The sequence below is a fragment of the Humulus lupulus genome, chromosome 8, assembly GCF_963169125.1.
Source record: "Humulus lupulus chromosome 8, drHumLupu1.1, whole genome shotgun sequence".
NCBI lineage: Eukaryota > Viridiplantae > Streptophyta > Magnoliopsida > Rosales > Cannabaceae > Humulus > Humulus lupulus.
Genome location: NC_084800.1, coordinates 17304679 through 17312920, shown reverse-complemented (window position 1 = coordinate 17312920; position 8242 = coordinate 17304679). Strand labels below are relative to the sequence as shown.

General features: G+C 42.0%; 1 protein-coding gene and 1 non-coding gene across 2 annotated transcripts; one reads left to right on the top strand and one right to left on the bottom strand.

Moving 5' to 3' along the window:
• Positions 1-5900: 5900 nt before the first annotated feature.
• LOC133795083 (uncharacterized) lies at positions 5901-7748 on the bottom strand. The gene has a single exon (XM_062232533.1). It carries the CDS (start codon positions 7746-7748, stop codon positions 5901-5903), a length of 1848 nt encoding a protein of 615 aa, XP_062088517.1.
• A 130-nt stretch (positions 7749-7878) lies between these two features.
• Positions 7879-7985, top strand: LOC133798901 (small nucleolar RNA R71). The gene has a single exon (XR_009876117.1). It is a non-coding gene; the product is annotated as a small nucleolar RNA R71 (small nucleolar RNA).
• The last annotated feature ends 257 nt before the right edge of the window (positions 7986-8242 follow it).

Sequence of the window (8242 nt, the reverse complement as noted above, 5' to 3'; positions counted from 1 at the left end):
GTAATCGAAGTTTAAGTTTTGAGTTTTTCCGAGTTTCTAAGCTTTGAATTGATTTTGTAAATTGTTGAGTTTTCGGTTCGTTCGAGCCTTGGGTTTTGAGGGTTTTGATGTATGGGGAAGCTTGGAAACTTTGTCTTGATGATTGGGGGATGTTTAGGTATGTTTTTGGAGGCTTTGGAGTGTAAGAAACGCGGTTGGTAATGGCCCAGGGTGGAGCGCCGCGGCCCTGTTCTTGAGGCGCCGCGGCCCTTCTTTGAAGAAGCAGGTGGGGTGTAGAGTCCAAGTACTTTACTTAGCTAAGATAGATAGTAGTATGATAGTATTTATAGCATTATCTTTGTTACTTTGGATTTTTGGTTCAGACCGGGAGTTATTTGGACACTCATAGTAGTACTTATAGATTTTCTAAGTTTAACCTATAGTTTAAGAATATTAAGTATAACCTAAGGTTTGATTAATGTGACTGATATTAAGGATTATATTATTATATTATAAGGTTTAGACATCAACCAATAGGATTTTAAGCACATGTTTTGAATGGTAATTAAGGATTAAGATTTTTGAGGATTAAATATAATAAGGAGTAAAGTTTGAATGTTATAGGGTCAGTCAGCAGCTTTGAGTACGTTGAGGGCTTAGTCAAGGCTGTTTACTCCATTCAAACTTAGCTAAAAATGTGTAATTTCGTGTTTAAATATTCAGCGTGTGCCGATATATCGCAGCTATAGGGGCGATATGTCGCAGCACGTAGATACGGAAAACACGAAACGATGCACGGTCGCCTCGGGCATACTGGCCCAGGCGATATATCGCCTACAGGGGGCGATATATCGCCTCCTTCAGCATGGATTCAAACTCTTTTGAATTCATTTCCTTTCAGCCATTCAAACTCCTTCAACAGTCCAGCATCTTGTGAACGAGTCTTCAGCCTCTGCTGAACGATTATTCAAATGATTTTCACCTAAAAAGCCATTATTTTTATTCAAGTAAAATCAAGATATTTTCATTCCCAAACTCTATAAATAGGACCTAGTACCCAGCCATTATTCACCATTTGCTCTAAGTTCAGAAGCTGCTAGTGTTAAGTGAGTGTGAGAGTGTAAACACTTGGTTTGGGGAAAAACTATAAGCTTAAACATCATAAGCTTATCAAACACTTTGGGAAGTGAGTTCTATAGTATTTCGGTGAAGGTTAGATTGATCTTGCAATCTTTGAGGTAAACCCAAAACTCTAGTTCCTTTCTGTATTTTATGTTATTTCCTTTCTCAAAACCTTCTACTCAGTCCCCTAACCTTATTCTTATTTTGGTTAGGGAATCCAAGCTCTTAAGCATATAAGTTGGTAAGTATGTTTTTATGGTTTAGTCTTTCCATCTCTTTCATTTCATCTCCTTTCTTTAGACTCACTCTTTCTTATGGTTTTAGGAGTGTTCCAAAAGTCCCAACTCAGTCCATAATCCCGGTAACTTTGGTAAGGAAAATAGGCTAGAATCTATATGTTTATGTTTATGCTATTTTATGTGTTATGTTTTCATATGTTATGAATATGTTATTGATGTGTATGTTGTAGGCTTGGGCATATGCCCTATTTGACTAACAAGACCCCAAAAAGATTGTGGGCATAAGCCTATTTAGCTGGTAGGACCCCACTAATCTCATGGGCATAAGCTTGTTTAGTCTATGGGACCCCAAGTAATAATGGCCATTATAATAAGTGAATTATGTGTTATGATATGTCTTTACGTTATTATGAAATTATGTTTATGTTTATGACTATGTGTTAGATTTTCCTTGCTGGGCATTAGGCTCACTCCTTTCTGTTTATGTGCAGGAAATAAGCTTTAGAGGCGGTAAGATTCATGACGCTTGGAGGATGTGTATCGATGGTGAATGGAGTCAAGGGGCCGAGCGTTATTCGATTCGAGGATGTAGTCTTGTTTATGCTTTTATGGTTTTAAATGTATTTTCCGCATTTTCTATGTAACTCTTTTTAGTTTTTAAGTTATTTTTGTTTTAAAGACAATGGGTACCCATATCCTACTTATTATTTATGAAAGTAACCTTTGTTTCTACAAGTTTATAATAAATTGTGGTATTTTCGCAAATATATGTTTTAGTAAGAATATGTATGTATAGTTCGATAATGGTCCAAGAGTCTAGATTAGTGGGTCGTTACATGGGGCGCTTGTGCTCGCTGGGCGCCGCGGCCCTTGATGAAGGGCGCCGCGGCCCTAGCCTCTGGGAACCCTGGGGGCCGCGCCCCAAGGTGCTAGGGCTGCAGCCCTTGCCCTGTTTTCGCCCCGTTTGCTCGTTTTGACCCCGGGAACCTAGTTTTAGGCCTCGAGAGTGTCCTTGCTACTTGGATTAGTTTGGATTGATCTCTTGGAGGTTAGATAATGGTTTGAGACCCTTGAATATCTTGATTATTGATGGTATCCTATATGTGTTGTGATTAGGTAACCGCTAAAGGACTAAAAGCTAAACCGTTCTCAAGGGTTGTTCTTTTGTTCATTCTAGCTCGAATCAAAGGTAAGAGAACTGCACCCCAAGTGTGACATGCATGGATGTTCATGAGGCATGTTGATTGTGAGAATATGGACATGGATTGAATATAGAATGCTTAGCATATGTTGCTCACTTGTGCACAATACTGACTCATTAGTCAGGTTTGGCAAAGGTGCTAGTATCAACTGTGAAGCTGTGACTTATTAGTCAGGTTCGACAGTGTTTTAAACACCCTGGTACGCTCCAGCGCGGTCGCGCTCCACCTGGCGCGGTCGCGCTACAATCCTCCAAAGCTGCGTAGGGGCGGCGTCGAGCGCGGTCGCGCCCATCCTAGAGCGGTCGCGCTAGTGGCCTCGTTTGGCCTGGGCCTCTATGGGAGCGAACGCGCCCCACTTGGCGCGGTCGCCCTGATGGCCTGGCTCTCTGTGAGTGCGGTCGCGCTGGTTGGCCAGAAATTTTTATTTTTTATTTTTTTTTTAGTGTAAAGACTACATAATTAAAAAAAACAAAAAATAATAAAACTTAGAATGTCTCAAACTGAACAAAAATTACTGTAAAAAGTTGGGGTGCCTCCCAAGAGCGCTGTCGTTAACGTCATATAGCCGGACGTTGATTTCCTCTTTACTGCGGCGCCAAGAGGATGGCGGACTTGGCTTGATCAAACTGACCACCCAAGTAGAGCTTCAACCGCTGACCATTTACTTTAAAGTTGCCAGTCTTTTCACTTGTTACTTCGACGGAGCCATAAGGAAACACTTGTAATACCGTGAAAGGACCAGACCATCTCGATTTCAGCTTGCCCGGAAAAAGTTTCAATCTTGAATTAAAGAGTAATACCTGCTGACCTCGTTGAAATTCCTTCCTGACAAGGTTCTGGTTATGCCACTTCTTAGTTCTCTCCTTGTAAATCTTGGCGTTCTCATAGGCTTCGTTTCTAAACTCTTCCAACTCGTTCAATTGCAAAAGCCTCTTCTCACCAGTTGCTACCAAGTCCATGTTCAAGGTCTTCATGGCCCAAAATGCTCTATGCTCTAGTTCCACTGGAAGATGACACGCTTTCCCAAAGACCAACCTATATGGTGACATACCAATAGGTGTTTTGAAAGCTGTTCTGTATGCCCACAAAGCATCATCGAGCTTCTTAGACCAGTCTTTCCTCGAACGTTGTACTATCTTCTCCAAGATTAACTTAATTTCCCGGTTGGAAATCTCAGCTTGTCCATTACTCTGCGGGTGATAAGGTAATGCTTTTCTATGTCTAACTCCATATTTTGCAAGTAACACTTCAAATTGCTTGTTACAGAAATGACTCCCCTCATCACTAATAATAGCTCTAGGAGTACCAAACCGGGTGAAAATGTACTTTTGGAGAAAAGTAAGAACTGTTTTACCGTCATTAGCATGAGTTGCAGCCGCTTCCACCCACTTAGAAACGTAGTCCACAGCTAGCAAAATAAACAGATTGTTGTAGGATGACGGAAAAGGGCCCATGAAGTCAATACCCCACACATTAAACAGTTCCACTTCTAAAATACCAATCAAAGGCATCTCGTTCCTTCTTGAAATATTACTAGTCCTCTGACAACGATCACATGCCTTGACAAACTCATGAGGATCCTTAAAGAGAGTTGGCCAGAAGAACCCACTTTGTAGAACCTTTGCAGCAGTCCTTGTCCCACCAAAGTGACCTCCACACTGCAGACTATGACAATGATTCAGGATAGAGTACATCTCCTCTTCAGGCACACATCTTCTAATTATCTAATCGGCACAGTGCTTATAAATGATTGGCTCTTCCCAATAATAGTGCTTTACCTCAGAAAAGAATTTCTTCAATTGTTGTCTTGTCATGTCAGGAGGTGTGATGTTTGCAGCTAGAAAGTTGACATAATCAGCAAACCATGGAACCAACAAACTTTCTTTTAAAGCAAACAACTGCTCATCAAGGAACTCATCATTTATCTGGACTTCCTTCATATTCTGACCCTCTTCTGACTCCAATCTTGACAAATGATCTGCTACTAGGTTCTCGGTACCCTTCTTGTCTCTGATTTCTAACTCAAACCCCTGGAGGAGAAGGACCCATCGGATTAGTCTTAGCTTGGCATCCTTCTTGGTCATAAGGTATTTGATCGCCGAATGGTCTGTGTACACAATAACCTTATTCCCGATTAAATATGGCCTGGACTTATCACAAGCGAAGACTATGGCCAACATCTCCTTTTTAGTAGTAGCATAATTCAACTGAGCGTCATTCAAGGTCCTACTAGCATAGTAGATGGTGCGAAAAACCTTGTCAACTCGTTGACCCAACACGGCCCCGACAGCATAATCACTTGCATCACACATCAACTCGAACGGAAGCTCCCAATTCAGTGCAATGACTATAGGTGCCGAAATCAATTTTTCCTTAAGAGTTTGAAACGCCTCCATACACTCCTTTCCAAACTCAAAGGGCACTCCATTAACAAGCAAACTAGACAATGGCTTGGAGATCTTTGAGAAATCCTTTATAAACCGTCTGTAGAAACCAGCATGACCCAAAAAACTACGAATCCCCTTTATCAAAACTGGAGGGGGAAAATTCTCAATAGTAGACACCTTGGCTTTGTCTACCTCAATGCCTTTCTGTGAGATCTTGTGTCCCAAAACAATCCCCTCTCTAACCATGAAATGACACTTCTCCCAATTAAGCACCAAATTGGATTCTTCACATCGAATCAATACCAGCTCCAAGTTCCTCTAACAATGATCAAACGATGAGCCAAACACTGAGAAATCATCCATGAAAATTTCTATACAATTCTCAACCAAGTCAGAAAAAATAGCCATCATACACCGTTGGAAAGTTGCTGGTGCGTTACATAGCCCCAATGGCATTCGTCGGAAAGCGAATGTGCCATAAGGACATGTAAATGTCGTTTTCTCTTGGTCCTCTGGTGCAATGATTATTTGATGATACCCGGAGTAACCATCCAAAAAGCAATAATACTCCTTTCCTGCCAGTCTGTCTAACATCTGATCAATGAATGGAAGGGGAAAATGGTCTTTCCTTGTTGCCATGTTGAGTTTGCGGTAGTCAATGCATATTCTCCAACCAATAACAGTTCTTGTTGGAATTAACTCGTTCTTCTCATTCTTCACTACCGTCATCCCCCCTTTTTAGGTACTACCTGAACCGGACTCACCCACTCACTGTCAGAAATTGGGTAAGCTACCCCTGCATCTAACCACTTCACCACTTCCTTTCTCACAATTTCTTTCATTGGCGGATTGAGTCTTCTTTGGGCATCTATGGTTGGTTTGACTCCGTCCTCCATTAAAATCTGGTGCATAACAGTAGAGGGGTTGATCCCCTTGATGTCTGCCAAAGTCCACCCAATGGCCTTCATGTGCTATCTCAGAATTCTCAACAATTTTTCAGTCTCCACATTAGAAAGTAAAGCTGAAACTATAACCGGAAGTGTCTTGTTTTCACCCAAAAACTCATACCTCAGATGGTTAGGAAGTACCTTCAGTTCTAACTCTGGGGGTTTCTCAACTGAAGGCAATGACCTATTTGGTACTGCCTCAAGCTCTTCAAAGTATTTCCTCTTCAATGGCCCATAAGAATTAAGCCATTTTGCGTACTCCATAGCTTCCTTTCCATCTTGATCACTAACTTCATCTTCAACCAAATTCAACTCAAGAGGATCATTTATCAGTTTTCTCTCTTCCATTAAATTACCCATTACGTCCACCGAAAAGCAATTGTCACTAGCTTCTGGATAAGTCATGGCCTTGAGCACATTGAACACAACTTCTTCCCCTTGCACTCTCAACTTCAACTCACCCTTCTGAACATCTATGAGTGCTTGGCCTGTTGCCAAGAAGGGTCTCCCAAGGATAATGGGGACATTGCTATCCTCTTCCATGTCAAGAACTATGAAATCGGCAGGAAAAATAAACTTGTCTACTTTGACCAGGACATCTTCAATTACCCCTCTTGGATGTGCCAACGAACGATCAGGTAGTTGCAAAGTTACAGTTGTGGGCTTGGCTTCACCAAGTTGCAATCTCTTGAAAACTGACAATGGCATCAGGTTGATATTGGCCCCCAAATCACAAAGAGCATTTATTCCCTCAATTCTCCCAATAGTGCATGGTATTGTGCAACTCCCAGGATCTCTCAGTTTAGGGGGGAGCTTCTTTTGCAGTATAGCACTACACTCTTCCGTCAATGCCACAGTTTCAAAGTCCTCCATCTTCCTTTTCTTGGACAAGATGTCCTTCATGAACTTGACATAGCTCGGCATTTGCTCTAAAGCCTCCGCAAAGGGAATGTTGATGTGCAGTTTCTTGAATACTTCCAGGAATTTAGTAAACTGCTTGTCCATGTTGTTCTTACGGAGCCTTTGGGGGTAGGGAATCTTTATGTGATGCTCAATACTGATTGGTGGCAAAGCTTCTTTTGCTAGTATGCCTTCAGTAGCCTTTTTCTCACTGTGCTTCTTTTCCTCTTGTGTCGGTGCCTGTGCCTGTTGATCCTGACCCACTTCTTCAACTGGCTGCTTCTCACTTGGTCCCTCATAATTCTTCCCACTTCTTAACGTGATTGCCTTGCAATTCTCTTTCGGATTGACTTCAATGGTGCTAGGCAAGTTACCTTGGGCACGATTAGCCATGAGAGTAACCAATTGTCCCATTTGGGTTTCCAAATTTCTAATAGAAGACCGAGTTTCAGCCATGAATTGGTTTAACACATCTGACTGAGCATTAGAATTTCCACCCGAATTTTGTTGCTGCTGATGATGAGTGGGTGGTTGGGGTTGTTGCTGCTGCCTAAATCTTGGCTGGAAGAACCCCTGTGGCTGTTGTTGGAATGACTGTTGTTGGTTTGAAGATTGGCCTTGCTGATCATTCTTCCAAGAAAAGTTGGGATGATTCCTCCACCCTTGATTAAAGGAATTGGAGTAAGGGTTATTGTTGCTCTGTCGAGGAAAATTCCCAATAGCCTGAGCTTGCTCCATAGGCATGTTGTTTACATCAGCATACTGACACTGTTCATAGGCATGAGGACCCCCACATATTTCACACAAAGTCTGGGCCTGTTGCACTGGAGCTGTTATTACATTGCCTTGCAATTGCTTAGTCAAGGCCTCAACTTGAGCGGTCAATTTCGAAATTGCATCCACTTCATACATACCGGCCACTTTCCTTGAAGAACTTCTTTCACTTGGCCACTGTTGATTATTCATGGCCATTTCTTCCAACAAGTCATATGCCTCATTGGCGCTTTTTCTCATAAACGCACCACCAGCTGCTGCATCAATGAGTGTGCGAGTAGTACCACACAACCCATTATAAAAATTATGGACTAGCATCCATTTCTCTATTCCGTGATGCGGGCACTTTCTTATCAATTCTTTGAATCTCTCCCAAGCTTCATAAAGAGACTCATTATCCAACTGAGAAAAATTATTGATCTCTCCTCTCAACTTAGCTGCTTTAGCTGGAGGGAAAAACTTGGAGAGGAACTTCAGTGCTAGATCATTCCATGTATTGATTGAGTTAGGTGGCAAAGATACCAACCAACTCTTAGCTCGCTCCCTCAGAGAAAATGGGAACAATCTCAGTCTGATAGCATCATCACTAACTCCATTCATCTTAAATGTCCGACAGAGCTCCATGAAGTTAGATAGATGGATGTTTGGGTCTTCAGTGGGTAGTCCCCCAAACTGGACTGTGGATTGAACCA

Bases quoted from the DNA above. Each gene is read 5' to 3' on its own strand.
- LOC133795083 (XM_062232533.1), bottom strand. From the start codon at position 7,748: ATGGCCATGAATAATCAACAGTGGCCAAGTGAAAGAAGTTCTTCAAGG.